The following is a 24,864-nucleotide window of genomic DNA, read 5'->3' on the forward strand; positions in this document are numbered from 1 at the left end:
TTGCCCGACCAGAGAGCTTACATTTGGCTTTTATGGATCTATGTCCACATTTGATAGGGTCAACCAAGCTAAACTGTGGGCCTTGTTGAAAGAATTAGAATTGGGACCCAATATAGTGCAGCTGTTGGTGGATTTACATATTAATACCTCAGTACACTTCTTACATGATGCTGGCACCACTAGGCCCTTTCTCACCAGACGGGGGTGTGGAAGGGGTTCATCCTTGTACCATTTTTGTTCACCCTATATGTTAAAAGGCTTGAGGAGAAGCTTCTGGAAGTTCAAGTCAATGGACCCAAGGTAGGCACAAGGCAGCTCCTGGTGTTATATACCGATGATGCGGTTTTATCATATGGTACTTTTCAATGCCAAAAGAGCTGGCGGGAGAATTAAAAGAGCTGGGGCTTTGGCTTTCTTTGCACAAAGGTTGGGTTCTGGGTCTCTGCAAGTCTTGCTTAAAGTCTGCATGGTGAAGATTGTATCACAAGTCTGCTATGGGAGCAAATAATGGGGTTGTGAATACCGACTTCATCCAAACAGCGGAAAACCTTTTTTTAAAATGTTTGTTACAGGTACTACAAGTTACACCAGCTTGGTCTAAACATGCGGAGCTTGAAGTTAGGTTCCTTGCCGACCTAGTGGCCCTTAGCCCTTTACTTAGCTAGGTAAAAGTTTAGACCAGACAGGAACTCAAGCTAAACAGATTGATCCTCTCTGAATGTTTGGCACTGGATGGAACGTCCATAATCCTATGGATTGTCTACATTAAGTCGATACTCAAAGCCCTAGGGAGAGCTGATGCTTATTTGACCCCTCATGCTCTGAGACCCCGTGATTTACAGGTAATTAAGCCCGTGTTTTGTGAGCGGGCTTTGTCAAATCGTGAAGGGGCAGAAATGTTGAAACCATTAGTGAGGACCCATATGTTGTTAAAGGCTGTTCACGGCATGGAACAATACTTGGTGCAGGTAAATAGTAGGCATGTCGATTCCTCTTACCACGTTTTGTTTTAATCAAATTCACCATTTACTGCCCACTCTCATGGGTTGGGTGCACCCTCGTAATAGAAACATAGGCTGCCCTAGGCTGCGACAATAGGTCTCCGCAGGACAACCCTACACTTCCTGTTTTGCAATTACTACAGTTGGTCCAGAAAGAGGTTTCTGTTGTCATTGTTGAGATCTTTGAATTTTACCCAAGTACGCCCTGTCCCTATGTTTTTACACCTACTCCCTAATGAATATGTTTTATCTGTTGTATCGAGTTTTTTACCAGCAGACCTGGCACCTAGATGCTCGAGACCTGACTGATGCCTGCATGTACATAGCGGATATTGCATTTTTAATCTTGTTCTTGTAATGTATTTTTTTCTGCTCTTTCAATTTGTGTTGTTTATAAAATTGTTACTGTATTGTATGCTGCTATTTTTTTGGTTGCTTTGTACGACCAAATAAAGATTTTATGAATAAATTAAATTGTAACTCACTTGTTGCCCCCTTCTCAACCCTCATGCAATTGGTCTCTTGCTGCTACTTATGAAAAACAACTTCTGGTTAAAGGTATTGAAAATCATTTGATTTCTCTACTACGAAAGTCACCGGGGGTTCAAGCGTACTTTGGCCTGGGGTACGGCAGGAAAACTAAAGAAGCCTTTTTAAAATATAGGCTAGGAATCCTACTGGCCATACTACATCTACAACCATGGCTGAGATGGAACTGCGGGACAAAATGTAGGCTGTGCGGTTCAGAGAATGAAGACTTTGAACATCTGCTATGCACCTGTCCGAGGTTGAAAGGGGAAAGAGCAGCCCTGCTAAAAACTTCCCTTAATGAACAAAGAATTAGCACACGCAGACAAGCAGTTCTCGCTTGCTTTGATCCAGGTTTTCCACCACTAAATGGAAAGCTGGTGAAATTCCTGAGACTGGTGGAGCTGAAACTAACAAACCAAGATCTTGGCCCAGATTAGACCTAAGGAGTTATGGCCAAGATAAGATGAAACAAACAATGTTCACCACCCACTGTTTTAAGCACTACCACTTTTATAACTAAAGGTTTCTTGTTTTTAAATTCTCCTTTTAACTTTTACCTGAGGATATGTGCTCAAATGTATTTTTGTAACGGTTTTAATTAACCTAAAACAATAAAAGCTTACTTAATTACTTACTACTACGAAAGTGAGTCTTTACAATTTGTTGTATTCAGGTGTTAAGCAGTTTAACGTTGGTCTCTTTCAGAATTGGATATGGATTAGAATGCACAGTAACATGCCAATAGACTTCAGATTTCTTGTAATGAACTGCAGCATAAATATACTACCATAAATATCTCCTTACTAGAAATGAAAGCTAATTTCTATTGAAAGAGTTAAGAAAATTGTGAACTGAAAAAACGGGTCCTTTTGTATTTTATTAAGCAGTAGTTGACATTCTGTTTAGTGGCATGTCTCATTTTGTCGGCTGGATTTGAGAGCAGGTATTGTCAGATAAAAAAAACTGGGGTCATTTATTATAGTTAAGCACCTATGTAGTTTTAGATAAAAAGTGAGTAATCCTGTCATAACTAGACTGTAATAAAGAAGTTAAATACATATTTTTGTCTTACTTATTGAAGGCTTCCGTGCGTTCAAATACCATAAATTATTTTTACAAACTAGAAATTATACATTCCTTTTTGGGATATCTCATTTTATGGCTACAGTTAGATCCTTGCAGATGTATTATGTTTTGTGTCACATGTTTACTGAAACATAATTTTGAATGTATTTTCTTGAAAATATGTGGTTCGTCTTTTTTAGTGATCCGAATGCACCATTTTCACAGTGGAGCAATGAACAAGTGTGCGGCTGGCTGGAGGACTTTGGCCTTGTTCAGTATGTCATGTTTGCGAGGCAGTGGGTGAATTCCGGGCACACACTGTTAACAGCAACACCTCAAGACTTGGAAAAGGTGAGAAAGAAGTAATGCACTCTCCAACTACTGCCATTTGCCTGTTTAAAGTAGACCTCTCAATCTGTTGTCTTGGTTGTTCTCATGACATATGTCCATAGTCATAAGTCTGACATCTATCTACTGCTTGTAAAGTGAAACTTTGAATCTCCTTTCTAAATCTATCAAATTACAGGAGTTGGGTGTTAAGCATCCGCTGCACAGGAAGAAGCTACAGTTAGCGGTGAAGTCTATAAATACAAAACAGGAAGAGAAGTCTGGTCAGCTGGATCATATGTGGGTAACACGTAAGTGACAGCAAAAACTCTTTTACTGTACATTTATTGCGTTAAAAATATACAATACCCTTCAATTATTAACTACAGTGTGCAAACAAGGTATGACATACTACGATAGATGCATGAATCAGATACTGATTAAAAAATGTTAGTGACATATGTAAACAGGTGCCGAAATTGCACTTGTATATATATTCTGATAAGTTCAAGGTGTACTATGACAGTATTGCTGCATTACACGCCCTGGGCAATTAAAGATACACATAAACACAATTTACATAGCCGTCTTAATCTGCTTCATAAATTATTTTGAAGTTTGCAATGCTTCCATTCCTTATATATTTATTGTATTTTTAAAAAAATAATTTAAGATTGAACTATGAATGGATAATAGTTTCATTTTGGTACCAATTTTCAGTTGAAAAATAACAGCTAAGATATACTGTTGTTGAAATAGTTTAGATGTGCACTTACATAATTTCTTTTACACATTCCGACTACTGAAGAAACAGAACTTGGCTGACCAGTGTTGCATATTTCCTGTCAGCTTTGCACTACATGAAGGCAGAATTCTAAATGACTTCTCAAGCTTCAGCATTGATTTTAGCACCTGCTCTACCCAGCTAGTATTATGTTTTTTGTAACCCTTGTTATCCGCCAATAAGGTGGCAAATAGCCTTTCCCTAATATCATATAACATATTCCAGACACATACTGCATCTCAAGTAGAGTTTTCTGTGTGAATACAATTTACATTACCTCTTTGTCCGTCCTCCTGACCCAGTCTTCACAAAGTGATTAGTTCCCCTGCTCCACAGCAAAATTAAAAAGTTCCCTCAAGATGACCTCCATATCCCAGCATGTAGGAAAGAAGGAACTTGGAATGATAATGTCCTATGTGTTTTTTGCTTCTGTCAAGTCTTTAGTTGAGTACTATATATCTTTATATTACTGATGTTTAATTTGCTTTTCTTCCTTTAGAGACTTGCTATAGCAGACTCTTTATTTGGGTTTGTCGTTCTACCCTGCTGAGTAGGCGTAGACCTCAAGCTACATTTTTGGGTTTGATCGCCAAGTGCTCTATCTCCCTTATTCTTGTACTGTGTGTTCTTTTTATGAAACTTGAAGTGTTTCATGTGATTTTTTTTATTGGCTTGCAGTGAGTGCGACTCTCGGGACACTAACTGGTTCCAAAATGGAGGCTTCCGCAAAATTTAGGGAGGCACACTGCATAGTTTCACTAGAAAGGAAGGGAATAAGGAAGTGCAGGTGTTCCTGGTCAGTGTTCTGGCTTGCTGTGCTGGCAGGATGGAAGAGCAACTGTGATCGTTCTAATGCAGTCCTTTCTGTTGCAGCCCTTCAACAAATGAGTGAAGCAGCTGTTGAAGCTGCTTCCAGGGCTAGGGAAGAAGCAGATCCTCGATCTCCAATGTTTCCTTGGGTCCAGCAGAAGGTGAATCGCAATGAGGACTCTGACCCTGATGAAGAAGAAAATAGGGGCTGTTTTGTCCAAGTAGCCTAGCTTCCTGAACTGTTTCACCATGTAACTGAGAATTTGGGGTTCCCTACACCGGTGGCACAGGTAGATAAAGAACTAAATACCGGTGCCCTGACCCAGGATCTTTCACTTTGTATAGTGCAGTATACAGGGTACTTTTTCACAAGTAGAAAGACAATGATAGAACTGCTTTTAACAGATTCCTCCCTAAACGCTATCCACTGCAGGGAATTCTGAGGAATTCTCACTTTCAGTGAAGATAGATAATGTGATGGCTGAATTCTCTTTCCGAGGCACGGTGGTTTCTGAGGATGCTCGCCCATCCGATCAGGTGGGTAAAAAGGTAGAGGAATCCATCAAGAGGGCCTATGTGGCTGACAACTTTTCTGTTAGGGCAAACACATACACCACTTATATAGTCCAATCTCTTCCAAAGGGCTTTCAGGCGTTGGTCCGCTTGAATGAAGGGGCAGATACTTCTCTCTTATATATAATGGAGCAACAGGTCCAGTTCGTATTGGATGAGTCTTTTGACAATTTATGTGCTTCGGTGTCTGCATCAGGTGCTTCCATTGCAGCTCAGTGCCATATTTGGATGCGCGCCTAGAAAGCGGACGCTAACCAGAAATCCATACTAATAAAGTTGCCTTTTGAAAGTTCTAAGATCTTCAGCCACCAATTTAAAGATATGGTAAAGAGATGCATTGAAAAAAGAAAATAGAACAGCCTCAAGGGGTAAGGGATTTGATTATCTGAGAGTGTTTGGTCCAAACTCTTGCAAAGGTTCTGGTCAGCCCTTTAGAGGTAGGGATTGTAGCACAGCATATCGCTACTTCCAAAACGTCCCAGTATTAATCTCCAACCCCATTTACGTATGACTATTAATTGCTTCCCCTGGGAGGTTGCTCCATTTCTCCAGTTGCAATGGGCAAAACTCAGTTCTGGATGCACACAAGAGGTGCAATGCTCTCCTTTCAGCAATTCAACTGCTTCTTGAGAAATCCATCATTTCAAGGGTACCATCACAGGAGACATACGTTGGATTTTACTCCATACTCTTTCTGGTTCGGAAAGCATGTGGGGACAAGCCATTTAAGATGGTCACTCTACAGAGCCTATTCAACTGATCAAGCAGGGGGTCTTCCTAGGTTCCTAGGATATGTTAAATGTGTATCTTTGCTTTGCGGTAGAAGGGAGTTCATTATCAAAATTCGAATCCTTCTGTTGGCACCCTTCGCTCCAAGAGTTTTTATGAAACTCTTGCCCCCCTGCGTAGGTTTTGCATATGACTGGCTAATTGCTTCTCCTTCTTTTCCTAAGATGTTGGAGCATGTTCAGCAAGACTGCAATTTTCTAACAGATTTCGGCCTCCTACTTAACAACAAGAAGTTCAGTCTTCAGGCCTCACAATCCCTGAAATTCACAGACTTGGGGGAGGTTTTTCTCACAAGAAAGAGACAATCTTATCTAATTAGACATCTGTAGTCTCTTCTGCCAGACTCCAAGGCTTCAAGGAGATTTTGGTTAAGAAACCAGGGAGAGATGGCCTCAACCTTAGGATTTCCACCATGGGCTCGTCTTTATTTGTACACCTTGATGCGCCATCTTCTTCATCACTGGAGCCCGGTGTCCCAGGAGTTTGAGGCATCAACTCCAGTAACTGCGGAGATCTGTCGAGAGCTGCAGGTTTTGCTCTTTCCATCAAATCTGTGTAGAGGACACTGCTTGCACTCCACAGCTTCGGTGATCCTGACAACTGATGGTAGTGGCATTGGATGGGGGCAGTGTTGTAGCTATCAATTGCCCATGGCAAATGGAGTTTGTTCAAGCAGTCTCAAACATCAAATTGGAGAGCTTGCTGTGATTTAGAGCATGGAACTTTTCGAACTTCTGCTGTATAGAACCATCCAAAAAGGCTTGGGCTGTAGATGCCCTTGCTGTTACCTGGGCTCTGTGTCTTCTAAACAGGCTTCTTCCCTTTCCTATGATACACAGGGTACTCAAGATACAGGAGGATCATACGGTGGTGCTTCTTGTACTTCTGGAATGGTCCAGGAAAACCCTGTGTCCCCTCTTCCTAGAACTAGAGCAGAATCATCACAGTAATTTCCCATTCATCCATTAGCACTGAGAGTTCCACTTCTGATGCCACTTACCCTGAAGCACCTGAGGCTCACGGTCTGGCACTTAAAAGATTAACTTTGGTAGCACAAGGCTTCTCAATAAAGGTTTCTAAAAGTAGTCAGTTGTCGGGGAAAGTGTCTACTCGTAGATCTTATAGTCATCACTGGAAATATTTTGAAACCTGGTGTGCAACTAAAAGGTTTTTCCTAGTACAAGTGACCCTGTTAAGTTCCTTGACTTCTTGAGGGGTGGATTTATGTTGAGTTGTGTCGCTCCTCTGTCTTTTTGTTTCCTGAGGAGTTTCTTTTTTTAGAGACCTGTTTCACATTGTGTAGTTCCTTCTTGGGACCTTTGTGTAGTGCTCAGTTCATTAATCCATCCTCCTTTTGAGCCGTCACATGCCACACATTTTAAATTTCCCTTGGCCAAGCTTTTATTCCTGGTGGCCATTTGCTCAGGTCATAGGATGGTGAAATTAGTGATCCTATGAAAGATAAAATCATTCTCTGGCCAACCCCTCTTTTTCTCCCTAAAATGCAATCTAAATTCCACAGTGAGGAAGACATAGTCCACAAAGGAGGAACTACTGTTTACATTGAGTTTTCAAAGGGCAATTTTTATTTACTTGGACAGAAAGAGTCCTGTTCAGACAATTGTCTCACTATTTGTGTCATAGGTCTTCTCTGGGGTGGATAAAATTAGCAATTTTGCAGTTGGTCTTCCCTCCATTACCTAAGGAAGACCAACGAGGGGTCTGGCTTCCTCTTGGGCATTATTAAAGGTCACATCCCTTAGAGACGTATGTAATACTGCGACATTGGCTTCTCTGTACACCATTATTTCTCATTACTAGCTCCAGTTGTGCAGCATCACCGGACTTTAACATGTTTTATCTTTTGTTCATGGTCTTTAATTTTTAAAACATTTATTAGATTCAAGGATGGTGCAACATAAGTGAAGTCATGTGAGTTGTATTCTTTCTTGCTCCAACCTCTAGGAACCAATACCCTTCTACTTGGGTATAGGCTCAATTTGTGAGGGCTGGGACAGGAAGACGGAGGTAATGGCCCTGTTATTTACCATTCTTAATGACTGAGTCCAGGTCTTCCAGTCCTAGTCCTGAGCCCCCACCCTCCCACCTGCTTTTTCATAGTGACTGTTTCCTTGTTATAGTTTTTCTTTTTAGATTCGTATTTCAGGAAGTGAGTATTCCATAAAAAAAAAAAAAACATTTATTAGTTCAGTTCAAAGCCAAGTACAGAATACGACTAAGCAAAAAGGGACGTTAATATATACAATGCTTATTATACAAATAAACAAAAAAAGAAAAAATACCATCATGAACAATCAATCAAATACTCATTCCATAGGGCCCAAATAATCAATCATTGCCTGCCAAATTTTAATCCCCCTTTGCATTTTCCTAATAGATTTAATACGATATAGATTATATTCTAAATAAAAAACATTATAGAATTTTGCCCGCCACATCTCATATACAGGTGCTTCAAGTTTCAACCACATTGAGGAAATGCATAGGCGAGCTACGGCCATAGCCATAAATATGAGATATCTGTTTTTATAGTATCCTAAAAAAAGATCAGTGTCATTAGATAATCCAAGCATGATCAACTCTCTAGAGATTACCACATCACAATTTATAATATGCGACAAAAATTTCTCAATAGATGTAAAAAAAGGTTTTAACAGTGAACAATCGGAAAAAATATGTACAATATCTGCCATATCCGATCGACACCTAAAGCATTTCCCATTATTAGCATTGCCCCATTTCAGCATTTTAGAGGGTGTATGATAAAGATTAAATAAGGTTTTGTAATGCTGTGATCGAAAATTGGCATACTAAATAATTTTAGTGGCCATATTAATTGAATCTTGCAAGGGTACTACAGGAATGCCCAATCTGATACACCATTTAGACTCCTGTAGCCCCATATCGTCCTGGTGTGTGTTCAACAGATAGTTATACAAAGTCCCTATGCGTGACGGCTTTTTTAGGATTTCCATAAAGTCATTAGGCCCAAGAGGTAGAATACTTTGATGTTTAAAGATGAAGTCACGTAGTTGTAAATACTTAAAAAAGTCATGCTGAGGGACAGTATATTTGTCTTTCATCTCGTGAAATGAGACCATTATACCATCTTTAAACATAGAGCCAAAAGATATAATGCCTTTCTCCCCCCATATACGCATCGTACGATCCCAAAATATTGGCGGAAATAATTCTATGGAGTCGCATGGAGTATAAAAATTAATACGTCCCAGGCCAATGATTTTGCAGGTTGAGCGCCATCCTTTAAAAGCCGCTAGTACTAATTTGAACCTGGTTCTTTTATAATAGCTAGGTTCTAAAAAGCGAAGCAACATGTGTCGTGGTTGAGGACCAAGTAGGAGAGAAAAAATATCTGGGCTCTCAAATAGGGGTGGAGCCCCCCCAATCACAGAGTATTTAATATTTTGCAAAAGACAGGCCAAATAGTATAATGCAAAGTTTGGAACGCCCCACCCACCGCGCAGTAGTGGGAGTGTCATAAATTTAGAAGCCCTGCGCGGAGATTTCCAACCCCATAGAAACCTATCAACTATGGATTGGAGTTTCTTCAATTGTATAGCAGATACCTCCAATGGTACCGATCGAAAATAATACAGCACTTTAGGCAAAATAGACACTTTTAGGACATTGCGTCTCCCAACCAACGACAGATGTAGACATGGGAAGTGAGTATTCCAAGTTCCTACTTCACTGCATGCTGGTATATGGACGCCATCTTGGGAGAGCGTTTTGACTTTGCTAGGTAATCTGTTTAGTTGAGCATTGGAATTGTTCACTTTGTGAGGACTGGAACTGGAAGACATGGACTCGGAGTAATGAAGATTGCTGGTAAGTAACCGGGTAATTTCTGAATCAATATGTATTTACAGTTATCTGCACTTTAGTTGTCTATTCCAAAGGTGGAAAGAGGGGTTCCTGGATTGTGTACTTTAAATGTTTTTTCTGTGTTATTTGAAAATGCAAAATTAATTGACGTTAATACCAAAAAACTTAAAAGTGTTCTTTTAGATTGTTACTGCAGAGATGATGATTGCAAGATAGAATACACTTTTAACGGATGCTAGACATTTATGAGTTTACTGTGTTTATTGTTGATTTTTGTAGGATGGCTCGATGACATTGGTTTACCTCAATATAAAGATCAGTTCTATGAAGCAAGAGTTGATGGAAGAATGCTGCAATACTTAACTGTGGTAAAGAAAAAACAAATTTAAGATTCTTTAATATTTCAACAGTTACTGTTAAATCCTTTGATTGATAGGTTTAAGATTTTTAATCTATATTACTGCCTGGGTCGTGGTTTTATTCATACATTGGTTGCTTTAGCTAACTTATATCTCGGTCTAATGCATCAACTTTATACCATCGATCATGCTTCTTTATCACTTTACTTTACTTATTTTGCTTAGTTAACCCAAACAGTTCTTTGGAGTATGCTCACATCTTCAGACTGAGATGCTAAATGCAATGACAATAAAACAAGAAGCTCAAACTACCTTTGACTTACGGATGAAGCATGGCCTTCTTTATGGGTAGCTTCTTCAGGTTTCAGTAGTCTGGAATTTTTTTAGAGATAAAACTCGCATGGAAATGTTAATTCAGCAATATTGAAGTTGCGGCATGAATAATTTGACAAAATGGTGTTATGATAGAATGGCAAAAGTTTGCCTCCTAGTTTTTAATACTTGAGCAGGTGATCAGTGAGCAGAGGGCAGAAGAAAAATGCAAACTTAATTATTGCTCAGTTCCAAATGTGCACATAGCTTTAAAATACATGCAAAGGTTGTTTGCGCCATTTGCAGGCTTAACACGTACGATTCTTGCACCACTCCTAGAAGCATCATTGTATTCTAAACACGGCCGGCTTCAGCGATGGTGGTGCTTGGTTCAACATTCTTTTTAGGCACCCCCCATGACTTCCTTCTCTACTAAGTCCTTCACTACCACCCTCCAACAGTGCCCTTTGTCTCTCCATCGTTCCTCTTTCACATACATCTCATGTTTTTATAAGGCTTCTCATAGTTCACCTACACTCAGTTCTGTGATCTGCATGGTACACACTGTTTACCGCAGGCACATTAACCCTGTGTGCTACGTTATGATCTGTCTAAACTGCCACTAGACAAAATTCCGATCTCTTTCCAGCAGGAACATTATTCACCAGTTATCTTGACATTTTTATCGTTGCCTATACACTGCTAGACACACAAGATATTCTGCAGCACTGCTTTTAGCCCTGTAAGTTATTTTAAACAGAATATTCTCCAAATAAGTCTCCTGTTCCCAGTCAGCTGTATGCAGATTAGTAACATTGGTCAAATCCCCTTACATGAAACATGGAAGTAAAACATTTGGATAGATCTTTGGTCTGAACATTGCCTTCATGATTGATCACTTGCTTTCAAAGCTTCTTTGAAGTGTTCACAATAAAATTCAAAACAAATGCATAAACTCACTATGAAAGAGGTTGCAAAGCATGGGTCTATCCAACTGTTTAGGATGTTCTTACCCATTTTTGGAGGGGCAAAAATACGCCTATTTGCATTGATGGTGAAACTTATCTTTTACCTCTTCCCGAATATAGCATGACATCACAGCAAGTGATAACACAGCGTGGAAGATATATGTATGTATTATGGTGTAAACCTTTTACCACTTCAATTCACGTTTACATTCACCATCTATCAGAACAGCTTATAATTTTTGTTATGTCGAATTGGTACAATTAGGATTTGCTTTCATAGTATCAGTATCTGTGTTGGTGTTATGCACGTTCTGAGTTCTTTACAGTAATAGTCAGTGAGAAAGATGGTGAGTATATATTTCTGTTGGATGATGGTTTCGCTTTTATGATGGCTGCTAGACGCTGATGTCCAGCTCTCTGGCATTTACTCAGTTGCTACTTTCAAGGGGGTTTTGAAATTCAATTATAGGATATGTTGTAAAGGTATAGTTTCAAAGGTTACTTGAACAGTAGGTGCACAGGCCTAAGTATTCAGAGATGGATTAAACATGTCTCAGAATTTGCAGTCCTGTATAAACAAAAGATGCCCCCCTTGGCAGAGTTTGGAAACTGCAACCTACATAATCTGATGTGCTGGAAAACTCCCAAATCTCCTGTGCTACTCCAGTGCACAGTTCTTTGGCTGGTGAGGACATTTTCAGCCTCTCATGAAATAGATGGTGTCTCCATCGTGGTGATCAGTGAGGATGTCACGATACATCTTGGAGCAGTGACACATATTTCTGTTTAGTCTGTTTTTTTAATAGAATGACATTATCTACAGTGCTGTATGCTGCTGACAGGTCACAGTAGATCAGGACTGCCTTATTGTCTTTATCTAAAGTGATGAGTTGCACTATTTTCTCTGAGTGACCAAGAGATAGAAAAATTACCTCAATGAAAAAATACTTTCCAAGCATGGAAAAGGAAAAATACGTTTTCCGTATGTTGAGCAAAGCACAGGTAATATCTAGGTCTTGGCTTATAGCATTAAATTGCCTAGGTGGTTATTCATGGTGAGGAAGATTGAAAATTATTTAGGCATGCAATGGCAAATGTCAAGGCCAGAGGACAATATGCAGACCACAGATCAACACCAAGAGCTCATAATTCTCTTTAGAGGACAGGGTGCACATACTCTAATCAGCCCCATCGGTGCTTGAAATGAAGAACTCTTGTGACAAAGGCGATGCTCCTATGCCGGGTAGGTGCTGATGTATGAAGGAAGGCCTCTTGGTTGGGATGAACTGAGTCTCCCAGCCAATTATTGTTTCCATATTTTGCAGAGGCAATTGTGGATCTATGAACTTGCAGGGTATCAATCTGCCATGTTGTAAAAATCAAAAGGTGCTTGATGTCACTTCCATTACCCTGGACATTTTGGTAATTTAATATTGATTTTGTCCATTTATAGAGTAGCCTTGGACATATATGAAATAATAATCAATGAAATTATGTGGCAGCAGAATATAGGCTGAGAAAAGATGTTTTTAATGATGTCTGCTGTTATATGGTAAGCTATATGTTACAGCATTTTTAGACATGTTTCTTTACATTGTGTATACTTTCATAGAACCATTTGCCCTTAGAAAAATATACTAACCATACAGTAATGAATTTCAAAGGCTGCTGTGTGAGGCTTAATAAAATGTATATGCCTGTACTAGGAAATATTATTCTCCGTTGTTAGTACTATAGACAGTAATTGAACAACATACAACACCATTTGCATTTATCCAGGTCTTCATACACTGTACACATGTGTATAAATAGTATATGTGTATATATGTGTGTGTGTGTATATATATATATATATATATATATATATATATATAGTCATATTTACATATAACATTGTATGACATTTATATTAAAATTGCATTTTTTTTAAGTGATTTCCTTCTTCATTGTTTTCATTGCAGAATGATCTTCTATTTCTTAAAGTTACCAGTCAGTTACATCATCTCAGTATTAAATGTGCCATCCATGTGCTACATGCAAACAAATTTAATCCAAATTGTCTACGGAGGCGCCCTGCAGATGAGGTACAACAGACACAATACTTCCATAATCTGAATAAACTTGATGTTGTTGCAAATTGTATATCTTAATCCCCAACAAAATGTAAAGATGGCTATCTTTACCATTAAAGCAATTCAACAAATAAAAAAAACTATCAGTGACACAAATAGTCTTGAAAGGCATATATCTCAGTGTATATTGTGAAAGAGCTGAGGAATGGAAAGATGGAATAATGCTCGTTAGGGTACATTGAAAATTATGTTGATATTTTAATTGTTCTTTAGTTTACTTTTCTAATCTCAGCAGGATATAATCAAGCTATTTCAATTTTATGTGTGTGTGTTCTTTGGTGGGATAGCCATGATGGTAAGATTTGTGGTAGCATTTTATACATACAGACACCCTTAAACCGGTAGTGTTTTATAAAACCTCGATATTGGCTACCAATGAAAAAAAAAAGTTAAACGTTTAACATGGGTGCAGTTTTTTTAATGATAATATTGATTTAGCATCATTTATCTGTTACTTCAACAGAATAATATATCACCTTCCGAAGTCGTTCAGTGGTCAAATCACAGAGTCATGGAGTGGCTGAGGTCAGTTGATCTTGCAGAATATGCGCCAAACCTTCGAGGGAGTGGTGTTCATGGTGGTCTTATTGTAAGTATGTTTATAGAATTTGTTACACAATAGGTTTACTCACTGCACACGCTCTGTAGAGTGCGAATGCCAGTCATTTCTTCTAGAGTCCATTACATCAAGATTCCATACCTCACAATTTTTACATTGGTAGTGGCAATAGTCTGCATGTCAACTAATTGCAAGAGACTTTACATCACATGTCTTTATCGCTTGTTCCTTTACTTAATAGGTAGGCATTATTTTTAAGCCCATAGAATGTGAGATATGTATTAAACTCACTACCCCTATTTAGCATCCTACCTCAACCCTAAAAACGTATGCTGCCTCCTTACACTACCCATCCTTGAATCTTAAAGATCTGTTGTTAACACGGTACACCACCCATCCCCGGATCCTAAAATCCCCCCTGATAACCCTTATTCTGACCATCCCTGAACCCTAAACACCACTTACTACTCTATAACACATCCCATCCCTGAGGCTTAAAAACCCTTACTACCTCTATAAACTAACCACCATAAACCCTCCATACCATGTAATATCACTACACACTACCCATCCCTGAACCCTAATACTGTCTTACTACTCCTGTACAGTCCCCATCCTTGAACCTATTAACTAATATATATATATATATATATATATATATATATATATATATATATATGTGTGTATATTTATATATATATATATATATATACATTTGTGTGTGTGTATATATATATGTGTGTGTATAACATATGTAGATGGATATAGATATATACATCTCCCACTTAACCTGTGACGTAAATGCCCACAAAGAACAATCCCTTATAAAATACATGCAAAGTAAATATTCACCAGGTACTTACCTGTAATGTAACGATCATCCTTATTTACCTACCTCCGATGTAAGCTCCCTAAAAGTAAAGACTGTGAGTTAACAGAAGCTCACCTTGAAAGCTACAGTTTTGCCTATGTGGCCTTACAATGGTAGCCTCCTGTTTGTATGAATTTCCATACTTTCAAAATAAGTAGTATCAATACATGATATTTTCCCTTCCTAGTCTTCTAAAGATCTCTGGTCGGGCTTGCAGCCTAGTTTGTCGAATTCCATCCTGGTTTTCCAAGTGCATTGTGTCTGAGAGAAATAGTGGCATTGTTTTGTTGATCTTCCCCCACCAGTGGACAATCCTACTTAGTAGTTGAGGGACTTCTAAATGAGGGTAGCCTCAGTTGATGTTCCCTCAAAGCCAAGAGTGGGGTCACATGTGTTTACATTCTTGCTGGGGCATCCACATCATAAAGTTTTAGTTCAACTTGCCACGGGTCAACCACACTGCCTCAAATGAGCTCAGCCAAATTAAAGCAATATTTTAGCCATTGTGGAAGGTGCTCCTGTGTACATGACGTTTACCAGGGTGCAAGGAACTCTGATCATGTGCTCCACTTGCAGATTTAGACAACCAGTCAAATTCAAGTCCGTGTTCCACCCACCATTCTTTGTGGTCTTCAGTGCCACACAGTGGTAACCATGGTACTACCTTATTATAACATCCTATATATTGATGTGTCTGTATTGGTAAGATTACAGTAAAATCTTGGAGTGATGTCAATTTTCCATTCTTATGAGAACTTTTAGAGTTTTGTGTAAAATCAATGAAATTATTCAAATGTGGCACTTTATTCTCTCTCCTTTTTGCAGGACAGGTGCTTCCGGGTTACGCAATGCCCATACATTTCCAAAAGCATAGCTCTGTCTCAAGGGGTCCCTCAAGGCTCCATTTTGAGTCCAACTCTTTTTAACTTGTACATTACACCCTTGGCAGAGATTGTGGCAAGGCAAGGTGTCACCATGGTGTCATATGCAGATGACATGCAACTTGTCGTCTCTCTGTCACACGACTCGAACACAGCAGCCACCAAGTATTCTTCCTGCCTGCTGGACTTGGCGTTCTGGATGACAGATAACTGCCCTAAATTAAATGGTAGTAAAACAGAGATCTTAGTGGTGGGGAAATCCCCCTCCGTTTGGCCACAGACTACCCCAAGACAACAGCCTAAAACCTAGGAGTCTGGTTGGACTCCACTCTTTCTATTGAGGCACATACCGTAAAGGTTGCAGGGAAGTGCTTTGGAATCCTTAGAATGTTAAGGAAAGCTCTGTATGTTCTCCCAATCCCAGTAAGGAAAACCCTAGTCCACGCGTTGGTAACATCCCAATCGGACTACGGAAACGTCCTATATCTGGGATCAACAAAACAAGCTGTCACAAGCTGCTATGTATTCAGAATGTGGCTGCTCGCTTAGCTCTTAAGCTTCCTAGCAGGGCGTCTACTGGGAAGGCTCTTGCTGACTTGCACTGGCTGCTGGTAAAGAAAATAATTATTTTCAAAGCCTTATGCATTAGTCATCGTAGCCTGCAGGGCAAAGGTCCAAGCTATCTTCATGACTTACTTGCCCCTTATACCCTACTCGCCATCTCAGATTGACTGGGACCTATCTGGTTTAAATCCCTAAAGTACAAAATGAAGAATGGGCGCACGCTCGTTCAGTTATCTAGCGGCCAAAAATTGGAACTCACTTCCCCTCTCATTTCCTGCTAAACCATCGGAGACCCTCTTCCGAAAAAAAACAGAAGACCTGGCTATTCCGGCTATATGTCCCTTTTTTCCATCTCCCCTTCTGAATAGTTAGCCTCAACACGGGGACACACCTGATGGTGTAACCAGGCGCTTTATAAGTGATATTAATATGATTTCTGGTCATATCACACCTCCTTCAGTATTCCAGTTTAGACCCTGTACAGCTCTTTTCTGCCTTTTGGCTGGTTTTACAGTATACAAATACCACATTAATACATTTATATATAAATGTGGTGCCCATGATCTGGCAAATGAGAGCAAAAACGTTTTCAAAAAATCAAACACTAACCCTGAAACATGCTAAAAATTGAGAAACTTACGAATGTAAGGGCTGAAGTGAGCATAAGAAGGTACATTAGAAGCATTGATTTCCCTAAATTGAATCCATGCGATGGCTCTCTGCTACAGGTGGCATAACGCGGGCAGGTAGCCAAGTATTAGGTGCACAGATTTAATAATCTAGCCACCCTGTGACAGACTCCCCTCCCCGCTTCAGCATAGTGAGAGTAATGCTAAAAAATGGGCAGCCAGACCAAAGCTTCTTGGAAAACTGTGAAATGAGAGACAAAAACAGACTACAAAATGGGATGCACGTAAAGGTAAAATCTGGTGAAATGCAGGCGTCGTCTGCACGGACATTGCACCACCTAAAAGGGTGCGCCCCCTTATTGCAGACATCCCAATGCAGGTGGGTGCAGTCACTCACTGCCCCGCTGGCAAGGAGATCTCTAATCCCCCTTAAAAGTGCAGGTGTGTTGCCGCCTGCACCGTGAAACACGGAGCGGCTTCAAAGCAGCCACTCCGTTTTTCAAATGACTGCTCTACCCCCAAGGCAGGGCGAGTAAGCGGCTGCCCCCAGGGCAGCCGATTCATACTAATGCGGCACATTTTTCTTCTTTGCACTGAGTGCACCTTATAAAAGGAAAATGCACTGTATGTATGAAACAGCCCCTGGTGGCCTCTTTTTTATGTTTCCTAGTCTCTAAATGGCACTTTGCATGGGGAGCTAGATTTGTTACTGCTCCTGACCTGTTCTCTGCCTAAGCTCCTATGGCTCACTTCTGCTTGAGAGTGTGGGGGTGCTTTCAACAGCCAGCAAGCAGCAAACTCTCCCTCCCCCATGAACTCTCCAAGCCCCATGCTACAAGTGCATCTTGTAGTGCACCTGTGTGTCCGCATCGAAGTCAAAGGCCATTCCACAGAAGTCCTCCAGTAGGTCCTTTCTCCACACTGTTACACAGGGGCACAAGAGTGCTAGCACCGCTTGCCTATTTTACTCCTGGGGGTCAGCTCCAGTCATAGTCCTTAGTCTTTAGTTCATTCTTTTAGCATATCAAGTGGATTCTCTTTCTGCCTCGGGGTCCTTTTGCTGTTGGTGCTCCAATGTCCAGGGTCTTCTCCACTGTCTCTCCCTTGTTCCGTGTGCTGGAAAGTAGGAAAGTGAATTCTTGGAATCAGGCACCCCTAGCCAATCCTAGGATGCCTCACCATCCCTCCACCCCTGTCCCAACCCTCCTGTACAGCATTCTGGGGCGATCCAAAATGGTGACTTTAAGTCTCCTCTTGTTAGACCTCTTCTGAGGGCCTCTGCTCTGCCCCTAGGTGGCACAGCTGCTTGATACCTTCCTAAGAAAACTTAAAAGGTGAGCTCCTCATGTGTTGGCTCCTCGGGTCTGGTCCCCTCCTTTGTTCCAGAGGATCTGGGCTTTCCAATCCAGGTGAAGTGCGACATGCTTATTATCAGATGTACATTACCCCCCCTTCCTTTCACAGAAACTGGAGTGGGCGCTGTTGATTTCCATTTTGGCTGGGGAGGCCTTTGTTCCCTAGGCAAGGGAACCGAGACATTAACTTTGCTCAGTAAGGAAAAGAAAGGCCCAGAATCTGATTATGAGTTGAGCCAGAGAAATATGGCATACCCTGAAGTCCCATAAGATGTGAATGTGGGTTATTAAGAACTGACAATTCAAACTTGGTGTGCCTGTTTTAATCCAGTTTGCTACCTTGCTTGGTCCAGCAGGCCTAAGTGTAGCCATACTGTACTTTAGGGTACATTCCATCTAAATGTTACTGTGAGTGAGACTTTAGTAGTGCGATTCAGTCTCAGTAAATGTCAAAAAACCAGGTGGTCAAAAGCGAAACATCATGGTGGACTAAATAGGTGAAACCCAGTTTATGTGCATTGTGTCTGTCTAAACCAAGATGGTAACCCACCCTTATTGGCTTAGCCAGTGCTTGGGTCACAATTCTACAAGCATGGGCAAAGCCAATAGTGGCTGCAAAGAAGCATTTGCAATTTACCTGTGCTTGTTTATGCACGCCTACACTCTCCAGTAAATCCTTCTATTAAAAATAAATGTAACTAGTTTGTCATGCTTCTTTCGCAGGTGAAACTAACAGAAATATGCGAAATAAGACTATGAAGAGTGAGAGTTAGCCTCATAAATGAGTCTTGTGTCAACTATTTGACCTGCAGATAGGCCGTATGTGTTTACAGGCTCAATTATTTTGTCGTATCCTCACAGATTTAGATACAGCTACATGAACTAATTTTTCTTGCAATATTTCAGAAGACCATTATAAAAACCAATCCTATTTGGTAAATCAATGAAAGCGCAGTGTGTGTGTGTAGATGCTACTTTTACATGTATTTTTTAACATGTAAACAATAGCTCTTTCTTCAAATGTTTCTTGTGCAGATTCTCGAGCCCCGTTTTAATGCGGACACACTGGCCATGCTTCTCAACATTCCACCCCAAAAGACCCTCCTGAGGCGGCACCTCACTACTAACTTCCACATGTTGATCGGCGCAGAGGCCAAGCAGGAAAAAAGAGAAATAATCGAATGCGCGACCTACGCTCCATTGAACACGACCGCTAAAGTCCGGGTATGTTAAACAGTTCAGTCACTGCATTGGTTTCTCTTTGCATTAAACATAAATGTGAGGGGAACTGGATATTCTGTATAACTGCTCATTTTGTTTTAGTATATATTTGTATGCCCTGTATCTCTTTGTGGTACTTGTATGACATACATAAAATAAAACAATGGCTATGATTCTAGGCCACTGTAAACAACATAAAATGTTACTCAGAAAGGAAAAGGAGGCGGTGAAACAAAGTTACAAGTTCTCAAAGACTGCAAGGTTTCAGATGCACAAACAACAGCTGCGATTTTCTTCAGATTGTAATTGAATGAAAGAGCAAATAAGTACCATTTCTCACCCAGATCCACAAATTGCGCAGTTGCAGGACTGTCCTGCAGCCTATATTGATTGTACCCAATGACATAACATTGTTTGCAGGCGGGCAACTAAAGCCAAATTTCGGGGGGGGGGCTGAAAAAGATTTTGGGGGGGCTAATTCTTCCTGCCATAATCAGAGCGGCTGTAAAAAGGGATGAAAACACAACAAAAGCCTAATTTACAAGTACACAGTCTTTTAAAGACCTGTGAAGTACTTGGGTGCGGCTTCAATTAGACGCAGCCAGCCTGCGAAGCTGTCGCAGCCCAGGCTGACACAAACAACAGGGGGGGGTGGGGGGGGCTGAAGCCCAGTGAGCCCAATGGGTGTTGCGCGTCTGGTTGTTTGACTAGTACAGCTAGATGCAACGTTATTTGTATGGGGGTGTAGTGTAGTTCCTATTATCCCAATAGGCTCTGCGCATTGGAATAATACCTTCAATAGTATAGGCCTAGACCAGACGTTAACTAGGTCTTCTATTGTCGATATTAGACTTAAAGTTTTGGGTTTGCCAGCTAGCTCAGAGTTCACTAGAAACTTTCTCGAATAGTCAAGGAGGAGTTGAACCTCCCTGGATAGACAAGAAGGGATTTAGTTTCTGACAACCATAGAACATGACAACTTTGCTCTCCCCTAATCAAGAGTGTATCTCTAGAGTCGTGTGAAAACAAAAGACAACTTATTTTACTCAGTCAGTACGTGCATTCTTAGTCTCACCAGATTGTAGAGAAAAGGAAGAGACGGGCGTGTTCAATAAAAGATGGTATTTATTGATCAGTCTCTTTTCTCGTACAAGAGAAATGGATCGATATTATTGCAATACTTATGGTTAAGTAAAGTGCATACAATAAAAGCAGAAGTATAAAATAATACTGTAAAAACATTTATATGGTTTCTAAGCCATAAGGTGGTTTAAAATTGATAAAATAGATACATATATATATACATTTGACTAATCGTACTCAACTGGTGTTTCTAACTACGCCTACCCCGGTGTACCTGACCTAAGCCTAATACGTGGGCGGGAATAGAAAGTAGCAGTTTAAGTTAAGTTTGTTTTGCCAAGTGACTGACTCAAGAATTCTCTGCAAGGGGTTATTCAGTTCTGTACCTGGAATCTAGGATGAATGAGGGATGGTATCTCTCGTCTCTGGTCTCGATATTCCAGGCTGCCTGCGAGGGCTACCCGGAAGCGCCGGAGCTGGATTTCTCGGCAGGAGAAAGCAGCGTCTCGTTCTCAGCGCGTCAGGAAGGCGGGGCTGCGCCAGCGGGGTCTGCTCTGCTCTGGGCTTCGGCAAGTCTGGCTGCTCCGATCTCGTCACCACCGCGTGTGTTTGCTTAAGGCAATACCGGTAATATTTATACCTGTAAGGTGCCGAGATTGACGTAAGGATGGACATAGATACGTCAATAAGGATGTCATACGACTTGGTCGTTAGCACATTCTTTTGCTGAAGTTCTCGATGAAATCAAAACAATGGCCGCAGGGTTTTTCCCAGGTTGTCATAGGTTTGATTTGTTTTGAGAACTCCGTATGCCTTATCAGGGGCTGGAGGAATATCGCTTGTCTAATTAGATGGCAAGCGTTATGACCTAATCAGATAACACGTTCCTGTGCCGTAGTGTGGCTTAATCAGATAACGGTTTCTGCATCATGGGATGGCTGCTAGTTAACTTGTTAACCAGAACAGGGTCAGGAATAGGGGGATCGATACAGAACCTATAGGAATACATCACACCCACTCCACGCTAACTATGGCCATGTTTACTAATCTAGGCATAGTAAAACATACTGTAGAGTATCGTGTATACCTTACCACCCCAAAATACATAAAATGCATTTTGAATTTATCTAATATACGGAAATAACAGTCACATGTATTATATGCACTCAAGCTGCAGAATAATGCTAAATTAATCACGCATATGTATACATTATTGCTAATTGGTATATGAGAATTTACACATGAAATGGCTCTTAATACAGAAGAAAAAAGGTTCGAGACCATTTCATCACAGAATAAAAATAATTATGAACATACCAGCGGGCAGCTAATGTCTATAAAGTTTCTAAAAATAGAAATTTTAGTTCTTTAAGAATAGTTCTTACTTTAAGCAGAAGATAAGTGTCCCGAAAAATCGTAAAAATATTTTGGGGCTGCTGAAAAATTGCTGTCCGTGAACTGGAGGGAAAATTGTTCATGGTATTCTGTTATTAAAGTTGAAGGCCAAATTCAGGGAACGCCGTGTGCTAGCTTGCTCAAAAGTCTCTATTTCTGCTCTGGTGAGAACATCATATCATTTAGACTGTCGAAAAAGCTGTCAACAGCTTCCTGGGAGAGTTCCACTAACTCGGAAAAGGATGTAACCATGCATTCATGTGCATGATTGTCTCCATTGACGTTTTGATTAGTATTGCTGACAGAAGGTCGTACCTGATCAATGCTGCTTTCATCTTGAACTTCACTACCCCTTAATCGTAGTGGTGAAGTCTCCATGAATGCCGTCATCAGGATTGGCAGCCGTTGAGGGCAGCACAAAGCATGAGCCTTTATTGGGCTCAACAATGTTTCTGCATCCATAGGCGCATCCGATTGTAGCGTCAGACAGGTGTCCAACACGCATTCTTCTCCGCACAGCAGGCACCTTAATACAGGTAAAACACATCGATGCCACATTGGTCGAAATGAAAGAAACCAAGTCATGTTCAGGTCTCTAAGCTGGGATAGTCCCAGGATTTTTGATATCCGGTCCCGGTATCCAATGGCTCGGATTGTTTCTTCCCTTGTCGCAGGTGTTTTGTCTGTGACACGGTTTGACATAACGAAATATCAGGACCAAGAATAGGATTCCTGCAATTAGTCCTAAAATGAGGGGAAGTCCGCCAAAAATCGAATGGACGAAATCTGGAAAAATACCCAGTATGGCTTTGAATGGTGTTAATGCCATCGAAAATACTGTCTGAAATACTTTTGAGACTCCACTGGTATCAGAAATATTTAAGATTTCATTCAGGATTTCTGCGAAATGTATGGGGGAATTAGTTGATAACAATGACTGAATCTCTGCAGTCGTCCTTGCGACTAGGAGATCATACATTTCTTTTGATGACGTGAGTCTGGTCGGCATCTGAAGAAGCACTGTTTTCATTCTGCTTAAAGTGTCTATTCGAATAGAAGTAATTTTCAAGTTGGGCCATGCCCTTGCCTCCCTGTCTGGAAAGGAGCTGGGGAACAATAAGCGTCCACAGCACTTGACCTTCGCAGTCGTAGTTACGAGATAAGGAGTCCCGGGCATAAGACTACAGCATCTTCGGTCCACAATTAGAATGTAACTCCCATTATAGAGTCTTTGAAAGAATGGTTCTATCTCTTTAGCAGGTGTGCCTAGCTGGTGACATGAAAGGTTATTTGAGTTCCCTTCACAGGCTCCATGCAAACTAATTCCATTACACAAAAGTGTACCGCTTAGTGACATCGCACAATTATTGCCACTAAGAAACACTTTCTGTCCTTTATTACTGACACATGCATGTGAATAGGGCAAATTCCATGTTGTTTTAATGTACCCTTTTCCCAATTTTTCGTACATGCCAGCCTGTATATATTTTTGGCAGTATTGAAACCTGAAGGTTGATATTGGAATATTAATTATCCCATGTATTATCCATTCACTGACAGGTCGTTCTGACATTGTCACTGGTAATCTCTCGAGTTTCTCAATGCTCAGGATTGTATAATCAGCACCCTTTTGTGCCATACTGATTTGTTTATCAGTAAGGTTAAAGATATTGAATAGTGACGTTGTGTTGATTAAACGCCAAGGCACATAGCCTGAACGCAGATTTTGTAACGTCCAGCCAAGCTGTACAATAGAACGCATTTGAGACTGACCGTGTTGTAACAACAGTAAGTCTTGCGATATTATGTCGATTGCTGAAGACACAATGCTGTCCAAAGAAAAAATTCTGGAGGACAGAGTCATTAACCCATTGTCCACTACAGAAAGTGATTTTTCCAAATTAATACGGTCAATTTCCCGTATACTTTCTGCTGTTTCAATTTGAGTTACCTTCCAGGCCTCGTTGTAAGCTGCATATATAGAGGCTGCTATGAAGCGTTGTTGACGCTGTTTGCGCGGTCCCATAATGAAATCACGCAAGTCAGCACCATCAGTAAGTAAAGTTAGGTGTTGCTTAATTTCTGTCAGTGTGGAAGTTTGTAGCCATTGAAGGCAGAGTTTGCCCACACTGTAGGTGGTTATTATCCCTGGGTGTTGTCTTTGGGAACATCTAGGGTCTGGCCTGGTCAATTTGAACCCCTGTGTTTTGTTCAGGAATCTGTCTTGACAGTTATTAGTATCTGTGGGCCAGATCAATCACTGTTTCCAATCAGGATGTGTTCTGTTTTGGTTTAATATATAGTTTACGTCTATCTCTTCATCTGTAGAGCTATTGCTTTCCATTGTTGGCTTTGGAATAGACGGTTTATTTAAGTCTTTGATTTTGGCTAAGCCAAGACAGGTGGTTTGTTGAACAGTGTCATTCAAAAATATAATTTGTTCTGGGATCATGCAGGCTCTAAACAATGATTCTATACCTTGTACTTGCCATTCTTTTGTACCCCAAACACTTTTTACTTCAACATTTTTGTCCCAATAATCAAACCCAAAAGTATTCATTTGTTCAAAAAACGAGTCTGAATATATCAATTTCGTGTTTGTTAGCATGGTCTTTGTCCCTGTCTTATTTGACAATTTAAAATAAAATGTTTCAGCATTACTTGTGTTGAACCCTGAAAAGTATGAATATTTGTCGTAAAAGGTTCTTGAGCTTCCTTTTGGAGGGGTTGCACAATGTTCCCATTGATTATAATTTAAAACATTTCTAGGTTGTGCAGATTTATGTAG

General features: G+C 40.4%; 1 protein-coding gene across 15 annotated transcripts in view; it reads left to right on the plus strand.

The window, feature by feature from the left end:
- PPFIBP2 (PPFIB scaffold protein 2) overlaps window positions 1–24,864 on the plus strand; it is a 1,415,596-nt gene that overhangs the window by 1,201,447 nt on the left and 189,285 nt on the right. For all 15 annotated transcript variants that reach the window (XM_078680889.1, XM_078680890.1, XM_078680881.1 and 12 more), the window contains 6 exons: window positions 2,798–2,948; window positions 3,124–3,235; window positions 10,027–10,115; window positions 13,348–13,470; window positions 13,982–14,107; window positions 19,413–19,601. In XM_078680889.1, the coding sequence (XP_078537015.1) occupies window positions 2,798–2,948; window positions 3,124–3,235; window positions 10,027–10,115; window positions 13,348–13,470; window positions 13,982–14,107; window positions 19,413–19,601 (790 nt within the window). The remainder of the gene's footprint in view (window positions 1–2,797; window positions 2,949–3,123; window positions 3,236–10,026; window positions 10,116–13,347; window positions 13,471–13,981; window positions 14,108–19,412; window positions 19,602–24,864) is intronic.

This window comes from Lissotriton helveticus, chromosome 3_1 (assembly GCF_964261635.1).
Source record: "Lissotriton helveticus chromosome 3_1, aLisHel1.1, whole genome shotgun sequence".
In the NCBI taxonomy this organism is placed as follows: domain Eukaryota; kingdom Metazoa; phylum Chordata; class Amphibia; order Caudata; family Salamandridae; genus Lissotriton; species Lissotriton helveticus.